At 41.4% G+C, this 21,642-nt stretch overlaps 4 protein-coding genes across 9 annotated transcripts in view; 2 read left to right on the top strand and 2 right to left on the bottom strand.

Moving 5' to 3' along the window:
- Positions 1–364: 364 nt before the first annotated feature.
- On the bottom strand, positions 365–2,529 carry LOC126751952 (uncharacterized). The gene is made up of 3 exons (XM_050462428.1): positions 1,924–2,529; positions 1,335–1,847; positions 365–1,278 (listed from the first exon to the last, which is right to left on the bottom strand). The coding sequence occupies exons 1-3, from the start codon at positions 2,305–2,307 to the stop codon at positions 598–600; spliced, it is 1,578 nt and encodes a 525-aa protein (XP_050318385.1). The 5' UTR covers positions 2,308–2,529; the 3' UTR covers positions 365–597.
- Positions 2,530–4,057: 1,528 nt separating this feature from the next.
- LOC126751740 (eIF-2-alpha kinase GCN2) lies at positions 4,058–10,746 on the top strand. The gene is made up of 14 exons (XM_050462253.1): positions 4,058–4,385; positions 4,450–4,634; positions 4,693–5,198; positions 5,269–5,899; positions 5,959–6,280; positions 6,633–6,818; positions 6,880–7,007; positions 7,075–7,269; positions 7,331–7,539; positions 7,601–7,893; positions 7,958–9,001; positions 9,063–9,899; positions 9,987–10,156; positions 10,219–10,746. Exons 1-14 carry the CDS (start codon positions 4,320–4,322, stop codon positions 10,343–10,345), a joined length of 4,899 nt encoding a protein of 1,632 aa, XP_050318210.1. The 5' UTR covers positions 4,058–4,319; the 3' UTR covers positions 10,346–10,746.
- On the bottom strand, positions 10,497–13,526 carry LOC126751815 (polyribonucleotide nucleotidyltransferase 1, mitochondrial). The gene is made up of 7 exons (XM_050462371.1): positions 13,338–13,526; positions 12,850–13,269; positions 12,248–12,791; positions 12,065–12,192; positions 11,461–12,006; positions 11,044–11,401; positions 10,497–10,983 (listed from the first exon to the last, which is right to left on the bottom strand). The coding sequence occupies exons 1-7, from the start codon at positions 13,508–13,510 to the stop codon at positions 10,819–10,821; spliced, it is 2,334 nt and encodes a 777-aa protein (XP_050318328.1). The 5' UTR covers positions 13,511–13,526; the 3' UTR covers positions 10,497–10,818.
- A 620-nt stretch (positions 13,527–14,146) lies between these two features.
- LOC126751831 (G protein-coupled receptor kinase 2) overlaps positions 14,147–21,642 on the top strand; it is a 252,667-nt gene continuing 245,171 nt past the window's right edge. For 3 of the 6 annotated variants that reach the window (XM_050462372.1, XM_050462378.1, XM_050462377.1), the window contains exon 1: positions 14,147–15,432. The gene's annotated coding sequence lies outside the window, so the exon portion shown is untranslated. Of the gene's footprint in view, positions 15,433–15,597; positions 15,657–15,789; positions 15,809–21,642 lie in introns of those variants that run through there. The other 3 variants (XM_050462373.1, XM_050462374.1, XM_050462375.1) reach the window with 3 other exon arrangements.

A 21,642-nucleotide genomic window follows, 5' to 3' on the forward strand; every position in this document is an offset into this window, starting at 1 on the left:
CTTTCAACGGTGAATCGGCAACTGTTTTGCTTACGGGTGGGTTAAAGAACTTACCCCTTTTAACCTAAAGCATACTTATTAACACCGCCAAAAAGTTCAATATCCTGATCTGAAGAGCGAAGTAGGAAATTATTCATCTCTGGGAGTTAATTGTTGAGGTAAGTTTCACCTAATGATTATTAAGCTGCAAAATTCCCTAAATTTGGTATAACCTCTGAGACCATAAAACGAAGTAAGGAATTGAAATAAGCCAAAAGACTATTGGTAGAGATGTGTCTTTATTTAGAAGCTCGTTATTTCGAGCAAACTTTTTCGAATATTCCAAAACTCAGTTCAACTTGCAAGACTGTCTTAAAGAATGATATTCAGATTTTGCAATTTTTTATTCATATTTTTCAAACTTCTACTCATCACGAGCCAGCCATAGATTAGATTTTTTTTTACAATAAGATATCATATTTTAACCGTACTTTGGTAATATCTGTACTCACTGTATAGCTTAGGTGAGAGCAAAGAAAGTTATTGCCAAAATACAGTTAAATTTGGTGCCTCACAAATTTCAGAGTACCGTTACGGCAGCTAAATCTACTCCGCATGCTATGCATTGCCCGAAATGGTAGCCTTGAAGGATGGATATTTTATAAACTCAATATTTGTACCAGTTTTGGTGAGCAGATTTCTTTCGCCTTTAATCGTTTCGATTAGCGAGTTCTGGCATGTCTCCAGATGACGCAATTTGCAACTCGTAGCATAATCTTTTATCTCCTTCTTCTTGGCATCGAGATAGACACGCAAGATCGCGCTATCCGGCGAATTCTCAATCTCTTTAGCCAAACGTATGAACTCCCTTATGATCATGAGATAATTCTTTTCGAGCTTATCTAATGACTCCGAGCGTTCAGCTTCACGACCCATGCAACAATTACTGTTCGATGGACGGAGCGAGCTAAAGCTTAACATGTGCTTGAGTTCGAAACAAATTTTTTGTATATTTTCACGATATTTATACTCGTACAAACTGTGGATATGTTTAAGCACCGCCGGCACCAGCTGATCCATTTTCGTATACCAGGTATTCAGATTATAGGTCTGATTATTCTTGTTCTTTAATCTGTTGGATATCGAGCGGGACGAATTAGCTGCAATAAAGGTTGGAGTATTTTGTGCCATACTTAAGGTGGACGCGCCCAGTTGCGAATTGACAGTCAGCTGTGAACCGCTAGAGACGTGTAAGAAGGAGAGCAAGCTGCTTAAATCGAAATCGTCCGGCGCTTTGACCTGCAAGTTGAAGCGTTAAAATATAAATAGGAAGTAAAACACCGGGTTTAACTTACATCTGAAGAGTCTTTCGCATTGATACCGGCGTACGCAGAACTCGCTAAATTCAGTTGATCATCAATGATTATACCACGACCTTTCGCTATCGGCACATGGAAGACGAACCAGGTAAACCAGTTGTCTTTTGGTCCCAGTATTTCGCGCAGGCAATCGGTAAGCATAATACTCTTTCGACCACGTTTCGCGCTATGTATATTCTCGAAACAATTACGAAGACAAGTCTTCGTATCGCTATCCATGTGACAGAGAAAGACATGCATAACAGAGAGGCGCACGGTGTGGATGCGTGTCTGTGTGTCACTAAAAGTGAACTCCACGTCCATGTTTTCAGTGCCTTGACCCTTGGCGAAGAGCTGCAGGTAACGGGTTTGCAGCCAACGCAATAATTCCAAGGTATTACTAAATATATTCTGTGGACGTGAATGGCGTTTATTCTTCGTGGTCGAACGTGGTTGGCTGGAGCCGAGGAAATTGACGACATCATACTTGCGTAGATCATAATATTCCACCTGTGACAGAGTTGCGAAAGGTAGCACTTCATTTTGGTAATTTCTGCAGATCTACAACGTGTCAAAATCGACTCACCTTGATCTTCATTAACCTGGCCTGCATTGTCATGATGCGCTTGTCCACCTCGGAGACGAGTAAATTGCATAAAAATGATATTTGGCATTCGCGTAGCGGAAAGAATTGCAGCAAGCAGCAACTGGATTTATTTAGAAACAGTTCGTCCATGAGCATGGCATATTCGGCGCGTACGAATGCGTTTCGTGTTGTGCCCACACAATCGAAACGCAGCGGCTGTGTGTGCGCATGCGTTGCCCATTTGGCGTAAGTGGCTGACTTGAAGCTTTTGAGCGCGGATGACGGTATGGACATGGAGAGATCCAAAACGTTGCGAAACTCTTCGGGATCGCCTCCGCGTACATCCTCATCCACTACTACGACAACACGCTGTCTACGGGACATCTTCGTTTTTCTTTAATTTTCTTTTTCGCTTTCCTTATTTCATGCGCTGCAACGGACCTCTGATTGGTTTTAAATTGACTGCACGAGTGGAAATTATACTTAATTTAGCGCGAGAAATTGTTTGGTTAAAATTTTAAAGACTAAAAAGCAATTTAGATTTTTTTGTGTAAGTTTAAAAAGTTTCCGAAAATATTTTTCAGTTAGAAGAATTTTTGAAGTGTTTTCTAAAGTTGTGCGATACAAAATGAAAATAAAAAGCGGAAGCGTGTGTTCTTTTTAATTTATTTTTTTATAAATTATTTACAGTGAAGTCTTTTTAGGTACCGATGGAAACGATTGCCTTATTATGTAGGGGAGCCAATGGCAAAAGTTGAGGCCTCGCACCGAAAGTAGTCCTCTGGCTCTATGACACCATAGTCAAGCTCATTATGTTCTATGGCGTTTTTATATCGTGGAGGGCTGTCGAAAAGACCACACTTGCAAAGAAACTCGATAGCGCTCAACAGGTGGGGTTTATCAGCATGTGGGCACCACACAACTCTTGCACATAGTGCCCATAGACATCGTCGAAAGTTGCCATCGGGCTCAGAGAATATGTGTTCCTAAAAGAACACGTGTCTGAACACTCACAAATCTTCACACACTTCAACTTCATACCGGATCACTTGGATCACCTTAAATAACAATTCCTTTACACGACCAACGGACTTAAGGTTGTCGATAGATTACAGTGGAAACATTTCCAAGGTTACATCAATGGGCCGCAAATAACGGACTAGGGATTAACCCCTGTAAAATGGAACTGATGCTTTTCACGAGTAAAAGCAAAATATCTCAATTTTCTTCCCTTCTCGGGGTACTACAACTTCTCTTGTCTTCATAGCAAAATATTCAGGGGACGTGATCGATTCCAACCTGAACTGGAAAATTTATATTGGGAAACGAAGTAAAATCAATAAAAAAAATACAGCGGGAACTGCGGCCTAAAACTGAATACAGTCATCCGGAAGTATACGGTTGTCCTTAGACCAATTCTTGCATGTGGAGCAATGGTTTGGTGGCCAGCATTTAAGAAACAATTTAGTAACAGAAAATTAAATGACAGCTTGTTCAGGCGGTACCTTCTACATTAACTTTTTTTGGATAGCCGCCATTTTGCAAGAAATAAAAATTTGGATCAGTGCTTCGATCATTACCCTAATTTATCTTTTATAGTGATTTCTTTTTTACTTGAGGTAATTTCAAGCAGGGCAATCTTCCTCATCGCCGGACATCTTTTTTCGGAAGTGCTCCTAGAGATTGCCTACAGGTTCAAGGGAATCCAAAATTACTCTAAATCGCCGGTTATAAGAGTAAATTATTATTTTTTCTGACTAGCAAGTGAATGTACCCCCTTGAGCTAGTTCAGACTACTTGTTGCCCATCTTCTGCTGTTGGAGGCTACGAAAGCAAAATTTTAAATATTACTCTAGTTTTGCCTTAATTATAAAATTGCACGATTTGAATTAAATCGATTAATAAAAGTTTTCGAAGTTCTTGAACTAACAAATATTGCATCGCTAATAATTTATCGCTCGCCAGTGTGATATACATTCATAGCTAACTATCGATAAGCGCAACCGGCAAATTCGCGAAATTCTGTTCTGATAGGGACTAGCATACAACAACTAATGGAGCGTCAAGTAAACAAACCAATAACAAAACAATTCCTATCAGAAACTGAAGATGCGCAACTAACGATAAATTATTTTTGCGATAATAAACCACCAGCTGTTTCATCACTGGATTTTTCTGGAGGGAATTGTATGCAATACGTAAAAGTTGAATTTTTGCAAACCGCGATAAAATAAAAGAGCGCTATAAATAAACGAGGTTTACTAATTAAACTAAATCAAGACAAGTGATGTGCAGAACGAGGGGTACACTAAGAACTGCAACAACAGTTTATAAAGCGGACGAAGTGATATTTTTTACACAAAAATCCTGAATATAAGCGATAAAACGTCACGGCAATGGCGACACCGGTGGTGAAGGAGTCATTTCGTGAGCGTCAAATACACGAATTAGAAGTGATTAAGGTGTGCCAAATTACAATAAAACAATAGTACTTTAATTAATTTATTGAAAAATGTGAAATTGTAGGCAATTTTCGCTAACGATGTGGAGGTGTTACGTCCCAGCTGTGACACAGATACGCCAGCGGCACAATGGAAGCCAACCGAAATACGCATATCGCTAACGCCACTGCGCGATTCCTCAAATGGACACACGGAAGCATACGCGCGCACTAAACTGCACATTATATGCCCATCAAAATATCCAAAAATGTAAGTGTTCATTTGGTGCAAATAAAATACCGGTATAACAGTTATTTCCATTAAACAGCGCGCCCAAAATACTAATAGAAGAATCGAAAGGACTCTCAGACCAGTTGGTAGAAGAATTATTGCAAAAATTACAACAGCAATCAGAGGAGCTTCGCGGTGAAGTGATGATATATGAGTTGGCGCAAACTGTACAATCTTTTCTACTTAAATATAATAAGCCACCGCGCGGTTCCTTCTATGACGAAATGTTACAGGAAAATCAAAAGCGTGAACAAGAACGACTTGACAAACAGAAACGTAAGGAAAATTTAGAGCGACAAACATTGATCGAGGAGGTTGAGCGTCGTAAAGAAATGTTTAAAAGTGAAGCAAAAAGGCGTAGTGGTGAGACACGTCGTAGCATGAGCGAATCAAACTATCACGCCAGCTCATCGGAGAGTTCCGAGAATTCATCGCCATACTATCGCAGTCATTGTTACCCAAACAAATGTTTGGAACATCGCAACAGTGAAAAGCTTTACTTCCATAGAGTAGGACGGCAAGTACAAAGGGGTTGTTGTTTAGGTGAGTTAAACACATGCATAAATATTTGTAATTTGAGTTATATCATTCAATGCGTTGGCTACAATTGCAGGTCACTCACAGAAAGGCTGTGTGGCGTATACAGGCATAGATTTGGACAGTGGTCAACTACTCTATGTGACCGAATGGACCATTAAGTATTCGCAATTAGAACAAAAATGTGGAAATGGCGGACATTGCTATTGGATTGCAACAGAGCCGAAATGCGGTGGTAATCATCGTGTCGAAGACGTTATCGCCTCTATTGAGAAACAAGTCACGACACTTTCACAATTACACCATAAAAATCTTATACAGTACGAGTGTGTATTATGCATAAAACGTAAGGAAGGACTGATTGTGTATTTGGTGCAAGATTTTCTGCTCGGCACCAGTTTGTTGAACATATCATCCAGTCTGGGTTGGTGCATTGAAGGCGTGCGCATGGTTGCGCGTGGTGTGCTCGACGCGCTGGTATTCCTACACAACAAAGGCGTCTCGCACAGTCACCTCATGGATAGCACAGTATTTATGGACAACACGGGCACCTTGCGTTGCACAGACTTTTCTTTGGTGCCTAACTTATTAGAGCTTGTGGGCGGTATAGGCCAGCGTTCGGTGCAAGGTGATCTGCCCGCATTTGGAGCGCTCATCGAGAGTTTAATGTCAACACATACGTACGAGATGCGTGATTTCATCGACAAGTACGCTGAAAATAACCTCATTTTATTTTTTGCTATATATTAAATTCAACTATTTTCAGATGCAACTCCGATCGTACACTCTCGGCTTCAGAGCTATTGGACCATCCTTTTCTACATTCATCCCTGCTCAGCCATGACGATAAAGCTAATGCGCAACTCGCGCTTGCTTTGACACAGAAAATGCCACGGCGCATATCTGGTGGAACGCCTGGCGTCGCGCTGCAGAATGCCAAACCGCAGGATCGTCTCGAGCGCCAACAACAACATCCGCCTGCTTCGCTCTCCGTTATGCCTGTAATGCCCGTGAGCCAATCCAGACTGCGCAATGAGTTCGAAGTGCTCACATATTTGGGTAAGGGCGCTTTCGGTGATGTGCTGAAGGTGAGCTTGTGGTAATAAAAAGCAATAAAAAAGAAAAACGTTTGCACCAAAAGTATAATAGCCTTCGCAGATTAGATTTCAGTTTATTACTCTAATTACGTCAATATAAGTCTTGAAATAAAATAATTTCCCACACAAGGACTTGATTTTCTTCATATAGTGGTCCGATCTGAACAATTTATTTCAAGTAATTTCGTGATTTGGTACCGAATTGTCTGTTTTTGGCCGGATAATAATCCGGCTCTGACCCGGTTACTTAAAAACGCCGTGGCGAAACTTAACATACCCTCTTCATTTAATAAGATATATAAGAATGATGATTTCTGTAATGAAACAAATGTATAATTTCCAGGTACGCAACATATTAGATAACCGTCAGTATGCGTTAAAACGTATACCACTGTCAGCGCGTAGTCGCCAACTTTATAAGAAAATGACACGTGAGGTGGAATTGCTCTCCCGCTTGAATCACGAGAATGTTGTGCGCTACTTTAACAGTTGGATCGAGAGCGTTACTGAGGCGGATGAAGCGGAAATGGTAAGGAAAAGCTTGCCTGAGTAGTGTTATACAATAATAACTAAAATTATATCAATTATAGGATAAACTCTTGGGCGATGAACTGTCAGGCAGCAACGACATCAGCTATAAACCAACAAAATCATCACAATTGGGTCTGCCAGTTAAAGTGGGCGACGAAAGCTCGTCCAGCATGTGGAGCGGTTGTGTGTAAGTACGAAATGTGCTCAAATGCCATAAATATAGTTTGGTATTTACGTGAAATCTTTGTATACAGACCGAATGCAGATGATTCCGACTCCGATGGCATTGAGTTTGTGGACTCAAATGGCGAAATTGTCAATTACGATGATGATGACGACGATGACGAAGAGGAGGAATCGTCGCGGCAAGTTTCAAAGGGCGGCAACGCACCCAAACCTATGCAAGTTATGTACATACAAATGGAGTTCTGCGAGAAGTGCACATTAAGGTGACTACTTTTCTGTACAAAATATGCAACAAAAACACTGAAATTCTCATACTTTTCATAGAACTGCCATAGATGATAACCTGTGCGAAGACACGGAACGCCTATGGCGTCTATTTCGCGAAATAGCTGAGGGTTTATCACACATACACCAACAAGGCATTATACATCGTGATTTGAAGCCCGTTAATATATTTTTGGATACGCACGATCAGATAAAAATCGGTGATTTTGGTTTGGCGACAACCAGTTTTCTGGCGCTACAAAGCCAACGTATGTCTAAGTGGCACAAATAAAATAAATTAAAAAAATTAAGCAAATTTATATTTTTTAGATGAGCAAACAAATCAGCAATCTATGCAGGTAGCTTCCATAGAGGATGGCACCGGCACCGGTAAGGTGGGCACCACGCTTTACGTGGCGCCTGAGTTGACCGGCAACGCTTCGAAATCCACTTACGGTCAGAAGGTCGACATGTATACCTTGGGCATAATACTTTTCGAAATGTCACAGCCGCCATTCGAGACGGGCATGGAGCGTGTGCAAACCATAGTCGCGTTGCGCACCGCCGCCATTGTTATACCAGAGAATATGCTGAGCGATAACCGTTATGAGAAAACCGTCAAGGCAAGGCGTTTGCACATTAAACTGTCTACTGAACAATTTTATAACATTTAATGCTTATTAACAGATACTACGCTGGCTGCTGAATCACGAACCGGCACAGCGTCCCACCGCCGAAGAGTTGCTCTCCTCAGATTTGGTGCCGCCCGCGCAACTTGAAGCGAACGAATTGCAAGAAATGCTGCGTCATGCGCTGGCCAATCCTCAAAGTAAAGCCTACAAGCATCTGGTGGCGCGCTGCCTGCAACAACAGAGCGACGAACTGCTCGAATACACCTATCATTTTGGCAGCTCCCGTAACATGAAATCCTGGAATGCGCCCATCTCATTGGATGGCTTCGTGTCGTTGAATCCGATTTTTGAATGTGTCAAGGCCAAGGTTGTCGGTTTGTTTCGCAAACATGGCGGCATCGAAGTGGACACACCATTGCTGTCACCGCTGTCGAAGCGCACCAATCCGTGGAACAATCCCGTGCGTCTGATGACACACTCCGGCTGTGTGGTGGTGCTGCCCAGCGATTTGCGTACGGAGTTCGCGCGCCACATAGCCATGAACGGTGTGAATATGATGCGCCGTTATTGCGTCGATCGCGTATACCGCGAAGAGAAAGTATTCAATTTTCACCCGAAACAAAGTTACGAATGTGCCTTCGATATAATTACGCCATACGCCAGCAGTCCCATCGTGGATGCCGAACTATTGGCGCTCGCCTTTGAGATTACGAATGAGATACCGCGTCTGCGCGAGAAGAATATGCGCATACGCATGAATCACACACAGCTGTTGCGCGCCATACTGCTCTACTGCAATGTGCCGAAGTCCTCGTACACGGAGCTATTTGCGAATATAGCGGACTACATTGAGGGGCGGATTTCGAAATTTCAATTCCATTCGGGCGTCACGGTGATCATGGAGAAATCGCGTTCATCGGCTACGGCGCTAATCGAGCTGCTGCTCGCGAATTTCCTGATGAGCGGCACACGCAGCAGTGTCGACGATTCGTCGCTAAAATCGCTGATACGTGGCAAGGGCGAAGCCGCGTCGCTGGCAAAGAGCGCGCTCAGGGAGTTGGAGACGGTTGTGAGCCTAGCGCACAGTCTGGGTGTAACGGTGAGTTTGCGAAATGCATTCATTTAACTTAACTGAAAGTAATTCCTTTTCTGCGTCCTAGTGTCCAATACACATTTTCGCCGGTCTGCCCATCAGTTACGATCGCGCCAGCAGTGGCGGCGTGGTGTGGCAACTGATCGCCGATCTTAAGCCGAATCGCAGCGCGCATTCCTCCGTCCTGGCCATGGGCGAGCGCTACGACACACTACTGAATGAGTTCCAAAAGCAAGCGCAGGGTTTCAATCAGAACATACCCGGTCGCGTCATAAGCGGTGTCGGGCTCTCATTCTGGCTGGACAAGCTGGTGGGCGCCCTAGATATGGATTACATGAAAGATTGTCGCGCCATCGATGTGGCGGTATGCGTGAATGGTACACGCGCGCCACTCAAATATGTCACAGACATTATGCGCCTGCTGTGGTCTGCAAATATACGCTGCTATGTGGTGGAGTCTGCCACCGGCGCTGGCGATGAAGCGCGAGATCTCGCCAAATTGGGCGCTCTGCATATCATACTGGTGGCGGAGAATGGCGCTTTGCGCATTAGCTCGTGGGAGCGCGATCGTTTTCAGGAGCGCCATGTGACGCGCGCAGAGCTCGTCGATTTCATACGCAAGCTGCGCACCGAATTGGGCAATGCGAATGCCATCGACTATGTCAGTCAGTTATCGAATAGTAGCGCCGGTGGCAATGCCGGTTACAGTGGCAGTGGTGGGGGTGGCAGCAGTGGTGGCGGTGGCGGCGGTAATTATGGCCGCGGCGATTACAGTTTGTCCACGTCTGCCTCGAACGCGAGCATAAAAAGCAGCTACAATCCCAGTCAGTGGCCCAATGTGCAGGTGGTGTTTGTGGTGCACGACAAGTTGACGGCCAACCTGCGGCGCCGCTACGAGAATCAGGTGCGTGACGGAAAAAAATGGAAATTCCCATAAATTTCGAATTTTCATTTACATATCTTAACAAAAAAAAAAAACAATTCCCAACAGGTTACGCAGCAGATGTCCGTCACACTGTCGCAGTTCATGAAGAAGGAGAGCGTCATCGTGCTGGTGGTGGAGCTGCCGCCAGTCACCGTTAATGCCATAGTAGGCGCAATTAATCCACGTGAAGCCGACAAAAAGGAGACTGAAGTTGAAATTAACAATGTGATAGAGCGGTAAATGCACCGTTATACGCAATTTTTTCAAATAATTCAATACAATTTTGTTTCGTTCACAGGTTTCCTAAGTTCAAACGGTATATAACCGAAATAACAGATGAAATTATTGACTACCTAACCGGCGACAAAGCAACCGTAGTTGCCCTGTACACCATATCGGATTCGTATTATCGCATTATCATTTGATTAGCCCTGACAACCAGGCCATCAGCGCCTTGTATTTGCACAATCAGTGCATTGACCCGCCACTTCCTTGTTTAAAAAAAAAAAATTGAAAAAGTGATTGCAATTAAATTGTCTAACATCTCCTCTATACAATGTGGTTCAAAATCTCAGATTTGCTTTGCTAAAGCATTTATTTAACACAATCTCCTCGTAGTCTCTTAAGTGTGTTTAGTCAATTTGCCAACAATGTATTTTTACAAGCTTACCATCTATTTTATATTTTATTTAACTATTTTATGCTAATAATTTATGTTGTACATTTACTTAACCGCTCAGTTGTGTCATATACATTCATACATGTGTGTGTGGTCAGTGTTTGTAATAAAGTTTATAACTTGCATTTTTTAAATATATGTACAAAAGCTGTTTGTTTTCTTCAAGTGGCAGCATTAAACCGCGAACAGTATCAAAACAAAACGATTCGGCGCCGTTCACTACGTCTCCTCCGTTGCCTTATTGTGACTGCGTGGTATGCTTGAGGCGGCGCCTTGCAGCACCTTGCGGGACAAACGCATGAAACCGGACACGGGATCGCGCCCGAAATACTTCACCTGTATTTCCTGGCCAACTTCCAGACCTAAGGCTGAGGGATGTGCAATCTGTAAGCAAAACAACGTTTATAAACACAAAAGCAGCTGTCAAGTAAACATTATAGGCACCTTTCTTTGGTCCAGCTGTGAGTTGTGCAGCAGCGCTGGCGGCATGCTGGGGTATAATATCACCATGACGCCAGTGTCGCGTATTTCTGTGATTTTTGCCGCATAGATGCCGCCGAATTCCAAGTCCGGTATGCGTTCTTTGACTAGCAGCGCATCAATGTGCTCCTTTGCCTCGTCCATGGCCGCTTGTGAGGGCGCGAAAATGCTGTAGCTGGTCTCATCCTCTGCTGTGAGTGTTGCGCCCGTTTCGAGGTAGATGCGTTTAAGGTTGATGCCACCGGGTCCAATCAGTTGACCGCGCTGGTGTGGTTCGATGGTTATGCGTTCAGTCACAGGCCAACACTCCTTCGGGTACTTGCTGTAAATGTTAGAAATTTTAACTCAAAATATGCAGGAAAAGCAAAACGCGCATTTTACCGATGCTCCCTTATCACTTCGCCCATAATATCGAGTATACGCCCTTTGGCGTCAGTCGCTTTTTGCAATGCCTCCATTACAACTTTCAGTGGTATGCCGGGTATTTTCAAATCCGCCTGTATAGCGGTAAAGCCTTTGCGCGTGCCCGCCACCTTCATATCCATGTCGCCCATGTAGTCTTCAATGCCCAAAATGTCCGTTAAAATGCGATAATCCGACATGTGTTTAGTGTCGTTATTCTCGTATTTCGTTACCAAGCCAATGGCAACGCCGGCAGCTGGTGCGGTGACCGGCACACCAGCATCCATTAGTGCCATGGAACCGCCGCAAACCGATGCCATGGAGCTGGAGCCGTTCGACTCCAACACTTCAGAGGTGAGACGTACGGTGAATGGATAATCGTGCGGCAACGTGGGCACAAGTCCGCGCTCCGCCAGTGAGCCATGACCGAGCTCACGACGTCCGATAGGACCGATGCGCCCCACTTCACCGGTAGCATAAGGCGGAAACTCATAGTGCAACATGAAGTTTTTGGCCTTCAAGCCGCTAAAATTAGGAACAAATTAATATTGTGTTGAATTTATATTAGAGTTTAATGGAAAACCTGTCCAATGCTGCCGCAGCATCTAACTTCATGGCGCTTTCGTGCGAGTCTAAGGCAACAGTGCAAAACACTTGTGTCTGTCCACGTTGGAACAGTGCCGAACCATGTAGCGGCTTGTAAAGATCCACCTGTAAAAGAGTGGAGGTGAGTTTGGCACAACAATTACTGGTGCATCTCTTTTACCTGGCAACTAATATTTCTCAGACTATCGTAGTCGCGTCCATCACAGCGTTTGTTCTCCTCAAATATCAGATTTCGGAAAATGCTTTTACAGGCTTTATTGAATTCTTCGCCTATTAGTGCTGGTTCGGTGTCTGGGTAAGAAGACCACACCTTGTCTATTACGTTTGTGCGCACTTCATTCACCGCATTATCACGAGATATTTTGTCGTGTGTTGCGTCCTGGAAGATCTCACGCAGTCGCATTTCACTCATGCTTTTCACAGCCTCAGATATTTCATTGTCCACTACAGGTGCTGCTTCAACGGCACGCTTTTTTCTACCGTATGCTTTCTGCAAACGTTCAATATCGTTGATGATGAGTTGCGCCTCTCTGGTGCCTTGCTTTATGGCTTTGAGCAAATCTTGCATTAACACAATGTTGCCTTTGCCTTCAAGCATCACGACGAGATTTTGTTTCGTTGCGGACACCACCAAATCCAGTTGGGATGTTTGCAGTTCACGCCTTGTGGGATTGATTATAACTTCACCATCACAGAGTCCCACACTAACGCATAAATATTATATAAGCTCATAATTTTACTGCAATGCCACAATTCACTTACCGTACTGCACCGATTGGTCCATTCCAAGGTATGTCACTGAGACTTAAGGCAACTGAAGCGGAATTGATGGCTAAGACATCAGGTGAATATATCGCATCCATTGACAGCATATTGCAGACAAGTTGCGTTTCAGTACGAAAATCTCCAGGGAAAAGTGGGCGCAAGGAGCGATCTATGAGACGTGCAGAGAGTATCTCCTTCTCTGATGGACCCAATTCACGGCGCATAAAATTCATTGGTATGCGTCCAGATGCAGCACTTTTTAACCGATAATCCACAACGAGCGGCATGAAACTTGCACCGGGCGCTTGTTTTGGTTTTGCTACCGCAGTTACCATAACGGCAGTATCGCCCATTTGACAAACAGCGGTACCATTGGCAAAACGCGCAAATTTTCCCGAACTTATAGTCATGTTACGTCTGTAAAAGGAATTTTGTGAACATTACGTTAACTAAAACGTGTTTCAAATTTTATCAGCTGCTTTTACCCATTTGAAAATTTTACTTCCACCGAAGGGCAGTCACTGGATCCACTTTGTATGTAACGTACACCACCTGGAGTCCCATATCGCAATTGTAGTTTTAGAAGTTTCAGACATCTTTGAGGAAATACCAGCATCCTTGCAAAAAAAACCGCGGCAGTAAAAGAATCTGAGTGCATATATGTATGTATGTATGGCATAGTGAAATCGAACAGCTGATTTTAGTTTTCAGTGGTAACTTGACTTAATTAACAGAGGGGTCTCACGATTTTATAAAGAAATTTTAAAACAATATATATTTCAAATGCAATCAAACCACAAAAATTTCTTTCAATATGTAGAAGCATCACGTATGTATATGTATTCTGTCTTTAGATTTGAAGATTATTGGCGTTAACATTTACTTTGCTTCCCTTCAAAACTTATTTGGTCAATGTTTCCAGACGAGTTCAACACTTTACCAACACTGCCAAAATAAAAAAGTTCTTTAGGGTTCGTGGATTTACTAAAACTGTAGCGGCCGCATATTGATGAATTCATAATTCAGTATAAAATAGTTTTTTACTTTTTCTGCATTCATATTTTTAAACTATTTTTAGTTTAATAAGAAATATTTGATAACACAATCAAAGAATTTTCTATCAACATCAACTTCTAGTACACACATCTCTGAACTATATCGATATTTAATCGGTAAAAGGTACGAACGGTGTCAAAAAGGCAAATGTAAAAATTTTGACGTTTGACAGCTTTTCATTGACTGCCTTGCCTTTTCGGTTTCGCAGTTTTCAGTTTTCAGTTTTTCGGTTATTCTGGTTATTCTTTAACGAGAAGCAGAAGTGATAGTGTCAATAGTGTCGTTTTCGGGTCTCGTGGAAATTTGTTGGGGAAAATTTGCTTGAAAAATATGTGGTGGTAAATGCACAAATAAATTTCGATGTTATAAAAAGAAATAATCGCTTCTATATCACAACACTTTCGCAACTGGTGCAATTAATGTTGCGTAAAGTAAAATTGGAAATAAATCTGTGTATGTGCGTGCGTACGTGTTTTGTATTGGCGGAATAAAAAAACACATTAAAGAAAAGGCTAAAAAGTTAATGCAAACGCAAAGTGGTAGCCTAGTGCATAAAAAACGCCGACGTTGAAAACGAAGAAGAGTGGAAGAGAACAAGCAGAGAAAAGTTCAGTTTATTCTGTGTGTTGGCCAAAAGTAAAATTGCAACAGCGACGACGACGACGACGTTAGCATAAGCAGCAGCGACGGCGGCGACAAGCCCAAAAAGACAGTGTCAAAATTATGTGTGCGGCACAAATGATTTTTATTGAGGCCAACGCTATGAAATCGAAATGCTAAAATATCAATCAGTAGTTGTGAATTAAAAGCAAATAACAGATACAAGTACATACATACACTTGATGTGAATCATAAATGAAATTCATTGATTAGAGTGAATTTTATGCGAAGCATTGTGTTTGAACGACCCATTTTGCTACATACATATGTATATGGCTTATCGCGTATGGAATTCAGCGCATATTTCATTGAGTTCTCGCAAAACCGCAATTTGAACCGCTTAACAAGCGTCAAGTGATTGGTGCAGTCATTAAGATTGTTTGTTTAAAATCGTTTTCGATTTTTGGCGACCGTATTTATTACTAGATTTGTGGTAGTCATTCCTTGTCTAATATACCATACGAGTATAATTTGCAAAATCTGTTAGAAAGTCAGAGCGCTAATGAGTGTGCAAAAAATTAAACTCTCAACAATTATAACCAGCGCTTTACACATTTTGAATTGTCGTAAGCCGCTAAAGTGCTAAACACAATAAAAAAGGTTTTAATTAAATAAATAATTTTTTAAGCTTAAAGGTGTACATTCATATTGTGAAAAGTAGTAAATTATAAATATTTGAAATCTAAATTCAGTGAAGTAATCAATTTACGACAGTTTGAGCGCAAACTGCTTAAATACCCCCCATTAATATCAAGTGCATTTAATGAATTCATTAAAATATAATTAAAATTGTCAATTGGATTTATTGCTTTTAGTGTTTTTAAAGAGCGGTAAATTTCAAAAAACCGAACATATTTCAAAAAGGTGAGCCATAAAAATTTTACGATGTTACTTTATAGCTTCTTTGTTATTTACACTTTTTTCTTTTCGTTGACTTTTCTCCTAGTCCCATTGGAGGTCAGTACACCTGAGTTATACTTGATTTAGTCTTAAAAATCTAATATTAGTATTTATTTATATAAATTGCAGCTTGTGAACCACATATTATCACAGTTGCTGCATGGTTTTTCTGATAAGATCTTAACGAGGTAATGTCAAACTAGTTATCTGTGCATTGTACTCTCTCTTTTTTTTAATTGTGTGTTCGTTCACATCTGTGCTAACAGCGAGTTCATTATAAACAGAAAACTTATTTATTTTTTTACAACTAAACGTAATTTGTGATATTAGACGTAGCAAGGTAAAAATTGCTGCGAAATAAAGTGTGAAATGAGTACAAAATAATTTTTTGTTTCTTGTAGTTACTGTATTGTGGTTTCATTCACCAATAGAAAACTTTACATGAAATTGTGATTAATTTAAAGCTGTTTTATACTTCTAAACTGCGATATCTCTTGCAATATATTTTTGAAAATATATTGTTAATCAACTACTGCTATAAAACTGTCGCAGCTGATAACTTTATTATTAGCACATAAATGGCAAGTTGTAAAAACGCTCGTAACACGCCCACTGACATTAAATTGTGTCGACATTTTCACATACTGCTGTTGTTATAAGATAGCTGTACAACCTATTTATTTTGGTAGGTTTTGAAAAGTAGTGATCTCAATATAGAGAAAATGTCAGAGATAAAATGGAGATTCTAAAATAATAATAGTGGGCTTATGATTAATAAAAGTGTGTAATTTGTGTCCTAACCTACAAATGCAGGAATCGCAACCATTTTGTGTACGAACATTTCAATAAGAAAGGAGACTACCATATATGTATGTATATTATATTTATTTTTATTTGGTTTTTAAACTCTACTTCATGTGTGCTATGTATAAGAACCACACAAACGCCAACAGCCACTTACCACTTTTGCTCCCTCATTATGACGGCATTTTTTGTTGGCACATTTGTGACGTTGAAGTTATTAGGTGGTGATGTGTGTTGTGTTCTGTTATTACTTTTTATGGCATTGTAGCCTCATTTGTGCTGTGTTTTGTCAGCAATCGGACGCTGCTCGTTCTCCTGCTCTAAGTTTTGTTTTTATATAAGCCAAGTGGTCTGCGATGTTTTATTAATGGACAAACAGTAGTCAATAACCTGTGGTAATGCTAATTGGTGTGTGGAAATGTTCCTCCCTAAATATACATATGTATATGTTTGTATGTTTATACTTGTGTCTGCGAGTGTGCATATTTATTTACAACACCGTTTGCTTTGACGGCCAGTTGTCCACTTTAAATTCATCAGTCTAATTGAAGCGCTAACGGTGAGACATTCACGTTAATATTTTGCTGCTTATCAGTTGCTCCACAGTCGGATTAGCTTGGAATCGGACGATAGTGCCATGCAACCGTCCTTCAAATAAAGCACTCATATTGCATTTCACGTTTTTCTATTGTTACTTTGATAACGGAACCTTTGTTAAAAAGTATTTATGTGCCCAAAAATTAAGGGAACCCTAATCGAACGTTTTAAAAAGGTGGGGAAACCAACAGTGGGTACTAACCTTTGGTGGTTTTATATAAAAAGAAGTCTTGAAATTAACTTAATATAATTCGTTGTGCGGCAAAAATTTTGATTTTGAGGAGTGTTGCAGACGCTAACAGACCATGGACGGATAAAAATTTGCTCAACTGCTATGATGTAGAAACCGCCTGTAGTGAGAATGAATTTCTTAGATTTAATTTTTTAAATTAACTTGTTGCTATGTTTTAAATTTTAATGTTTAAAAATTTTGTGAAGACATCTCGTTAAATATACAAGGACTTGATTTTGATTGCGTTTGTATACCAGCTATATGCTATAGAATTCCGATTTCAACAATATATCAGGCTATTGTGGTTTTGACTTGGGTAATAATCCATACAAGATGGTCAGTTTGAATGACAGCTAAATCCGATAGTAGTCCGATATCGCCAATTTCGACAAATTCTAAATAGAGAATAATTAAACAGGGGATTCCGCAGGGCGATGTTCTGGTGTTTAACTTCTACATCTCGAAACTCTCTCAACCGCCAGAGAGAGTTTCTGTCACCTCGTAAGCAGGAATCGTTGGCATGTGCTTGAAACGGCTATCTCTACGAACTTTCTCGCTGCACCTAGCACTCTCCCCACTAACTCCACAGCGACCATATTCACTAACTGGACGAAGGAGTACAGACTTAACCTTAATATTACAGTTAACCTAAAATTGTAGGTTAATTGTCGACAGCCTGTGCTCCTTCACTCCTCACACTCACACTCAGTGGAGCCATTAACCTTCACCAACTCCATATCAGTGAATGGCGTACTTGGAGTCAAACCACCACACATTGCAGACGATAAGATCGAGAGTAAACCCTACGCAGCTTCGTTCTGGATACTGTAGCAGGTTAAACTCATACATATCCAGAATCTACCCTGATATATCATATATATGTCCAGCGTGCAACGACTCCCCGCATGATAATAACCACCACTTTGTATACTCTGCTGACTCCACTCTTCCTATGGTCCGAAACCGTCGTAGCAGCACGTTTGCTGGGGCTTGCGTTGTGTAAACTCGATGACAACTTATCTAATAGCAGAATCAGCGAATTCCACTCTTCCCTTCCTCAGTTGTTGACTGTAGCGGGCAAAATGTGTCAAAAGTTGAGCCCGTAGAAATCAGCCATCCTTCTTTGTTTTCATTTGTGGCCATTGTTCAATACGCATACATACAATATAGTTTTGTATACATCTAACTTTTCAATTACAATTTTTCATAATATAAAATATCAAAACTGAAAACAAACTATTAAAAATAGTTTATATATTTATAAACAATAGCATTCGACTCTGATTTTGAGTTAGTTTACGAAAATTTCAAACATATTGAAGACAATTTTTATAATTACTCCAGTATATCGAGACTGGTAACCCTGCGTTATGAGAGAGCAATCAGCTGACACGTTTCTACGAGAAAAATCGAAATCTTGGATCATTTACATAGTGCTCGCATAAGATAGGTCGTATCAGCTGATTCGGGCTGCGGTTTTGCGGTGTTCGCTGATTCTGCTATAATCCTTAACATCCTAACGAGGACTAGGTAACCGTTACAACCACAACAAGATATGTCGCATATCATCTCCACCTTTCTTATGTATCAGGACACCTAAAATCATTATCAATTCACCTTTTATACCAAATACACCTCGATAATTCTCAAATTTATTGAAAGCATTTCTGTCAAACGCTGCTTAAATTGCTTAAAAACGCAACGCTCTCACATCCGCTTGCTTGGCAATGACAGCAACCTGGCACTCGGCAATCACTGTCGCAGCGCCTTATATAAGCAGTCAAGATAAAAGAAAATCGCTATCGCAACGTCAAGTCCGCACGTTCGCTGCCAACATCGATTCTTGCTGATAAAGGAAACTCAAGTGACACTCGTAGTTGCAGCAGCGGAACCGCACCGTTTAAGTGAAATGTGACTGCACCACAGCATGCGGTAGCAAGTCCACGGCGTTGTTGTTGTTTCAAATCCACTTGACATTTAACATCTTGCTGTCACTGCGCGCACAACTGCTACTGGAACGCAACTGCACTCTTCATAACCTGCAATTGCAATCAGCACTATTCCACTCGAAGCGCACTCATGCCAACTACTCCACTTCATTTGTACTGCGATTAAGCAAGTGCGTATGTGTTTGTGCATTTGAGGGCGCGGTGTAGGTCGTACGCTTGCCCATTCACACGCTTATTGAAAATTTCCTTAATTTACATATTTAATTTTATTTTGTAGGCTCACCGAGTTCTTCGTGGGCGTTAGCCACTTCATGGGAAAACCGTTATCTTTGCATAGTACATGTGTTTATAGATTGGTGTGTTACAAAGCTATGAATAAAATATAATTCTTTCGCTTGTCCCATATTTCATTTGGAAATACAACACTTGTATCCTTTCAAATGTTCGTTCTCGAAATTGCGTTTGACCCAAAGTGCGCTTACACATCGCGTTTGACAGCTCCATATGCCACATAGTTTATTGGTTTGCCCTTCTGCTTTCGCTTGCATATAGTGATATCCTTTATTGTACATGATTTCATTGCTCATTTTAATTTATTTATTTTTCCTGACCGGCCTACTATATCATATAGCTGCCATACCTAGCTGAACCATCATAATCAAGTCCTTGTTTGGAAAACTTTTTTATTTAACAAGATATCTGCATGAATTATTTTCGAAAAATCGGAGTACTATAGCATATATTTGCCATACAAACTTATGATCGAAAACAATCATGTCCTTGTATGAGAAAGAACGTTCTGGCAACATACAAGGCAATCGGCCGGCCGGTCCTTAACTACGCCGCACCAATTTGGTCGCCTGAATGCAGTGAAACGCAGACGAGGAAGCTACAGATATGTCCGAACATTGCACTCCGGAGTACAACGGCAAGCCTCCCATCAAACATCTGCACAGTGAGGCAGAGGCTTCCTCTCCAAGCAGTTTCTGCTGTGGTGCTTTCGTAGAAATCATCTCTGTAGTCACCTGCTTGTAGCTATACAGCGTCCTAGGAGCACCAAATGGTCCTTCCTCAACTATGTCGACGACATAAAACAATACGCCGACCAGACTTTGAAATCAACAAACTTCAGACATGCACTGATCGCCATTCACAGTGCAGCCGTAAACACCTTCAGTAACTCCCTCTCAGTGAATGGCGTACTTGGAGTCAGCCGGGAGAATCGAGAGTGACCCTTGCACAGTTTCGTTGTGGATACTTTAGCAAGTTAAACTTCCACTTATCCAGAATCGAGCCTGACATATCAAATATATGTATGTACAGCGTGCAACGAGTCTCCGCATGACACTAACCAACTCTTTGCATGCCCAGCTAATACTACATATCTGACACCTCTCTCCCTATGGTCCGAACCCGTCGAAGCAGCACGTTTTCTGGGCTATCCGTTGGTTGACCTCGACGACAACTTATCTGAACCTTACCGCCCAAACGGGTATTAAAACACCGTTACAACAACAACAAAAAAACCACATGCCCTTGTTTGAAAAAACTTTTGTATTTGACGAATCCTTCAAGAAATTTGGCATAGAGTATTGTTCAAAGTAACGCTACAATCTCCGGAGCATTTGTTCACCACTATAGCATATATCTGTCGTCACTTTAAGGTTAGTTTTTTCAAAGCACGTGTGCGCTCTGCGTATTCATATTACTTTATAGTGTAATTTCCAATTCATATTCCGTGCTGCCATGCATCAAAACATCCAACAGTTTTGTATTAATGTAAATATCTATCGTAAATATTTCTATAATTATCTGTACAGCAAATAAATTGCGAGCGCCGCCGCCCACCCTCAGCACTAGCGGAACTATTGCAGCTACACAAACATAATGCTTCGTCAATATTTACATTATATTTATATGCTTGAAGTCCTTTCCTTTTCATTTCTATTTATCTACATTTCACCAACACACACACGCACATAAATATGCTATATATACATATATGTATGTATGTATGGTGTATTTGCATTCAAGCACCTTTACGCCATCCGTAATTTTCACCCATTCACATGCAAAGTGGAACGCCCGGAGTGAAATATTTCCGCGACCAAGTCGTCAGCGACAACGTCATCTACACCAAAGGCGTCGTTATCCTCGCCGTCGCTCGCATTTGGGTGTGTCGTAACCAGTATTGCTTTTGTACGTCTCCTTCGACCCAGTCATTTGCCTTTCGTCATAAACATTGTCGAACGCGTTGGTGCGTTCAAGCGTCAGTGACATCGTTAGTTCAGTTGGCGTGGGTCGTCCGCCCTTCCCATTCCGCTATCGATACTTCTGTGGTTTCCGGCGAATTTCATATTGACCGAACGTGTACAGTGGCTTATGCATAGAAGTTTATTGATACGCGTCGTGCAGCCGTTGCGGTTTATCGTTGCCCCCAGTGCCACCAGTGCAAGAGCTGATAGTGGTGGCGGTGGCGTCTTGTCACTATGTTAATGATATACAAATTATACTTGTTTTTTTTTTTTATGTGCAATATAACTGTCAATCGATTTGTCATTTGTGGTTTAGTTGGTCCACTTTTTTTGGCTG

This window comes from Bactrocera neohumeralis, chromosome 2 (genome assembly GCF_024586455.1).
Source record: "Bactrocera neohumeralis isolate Rockhampton chromosome 2, APGP_CSIRO_Bneo_wtdbg2-racon-allhic-juicebox.fasta_v2, whole genome shotgun sequence".
NCBI lineage: Eukaryota > Metazoa > Arthropoda > Insecta > Diptera > Tephritidae > Bactrocera > Bactrocera neohumeralis.

Excerpts from the sequence above, each read along its gene's own strand:
- LOC126751952 (XM_050462428.1), bottom strand. The coding sequence starts at position 2,307 with ATGTCCCGTAGACAGCGTGTTGTCGTAGTAGTGGATGAGGATGTACGC. Across the intron at positions 1,848-1,923 it reads CCAGGTTAATGAAGATCAAG|GTGGAATATTATGATCTACG; the intron begins GTGAGTCGATTT and ends ACTCTGTCACAG. Across the intron at positions 1,279-1,334 it reads ATGCGAAAGACTCTTCAGAT|GTCAAAGCGCCGGACGATTT; the intron begins GTAAGTTAAACC and ends TTCAACTTGCAG.
- LOC126751740 (XM_050462253.1), top strand. The coding sequence starts at position 4,320 with ATGGCGACACCGGTGGTGAAGGAGTCATTTCGTGAGCGTCAAATACAC. Across the intron at positions 4,386-4,449 it reads ACGAATTAGAAGTGATTAAG|GCAATTTTCGCTAACGATGT; the intron begins GTGTGCCAAATT and ends GTGAAATTGTAG. Across the intron at positions 4,635-4,692 it reads CCATCAAAATATCCAAAAAT|CGCGCCCAAAATACTAATAG; the intron begins GTAAGTGTTCAT and ends TCCATTAAACAG.
- LOC126751815 (XM_050462371.1), bottom strand. The coding sequence starts at position 13,510 with ATGCACTCAGATTCTTTTACTGCCGCGGTTTTTTTTGCAAGGATGCTG. Across the intron at positions 12,792-12,849 it reads GGACCAATCGGTGCAGTACG|TGTGGGACTCTGTGATGGTG; the intron begins GTAAGTGAATTG and ends TTTATGCGTTAG. Across the intron at positions 12,007-12,064 it reads GCTGCGGCAGCATTGGACAG|CGGCTTGAAGGCCAAAAACT; the intron begins GTTTTCCATTAA and ends TCCTAATTTTAG.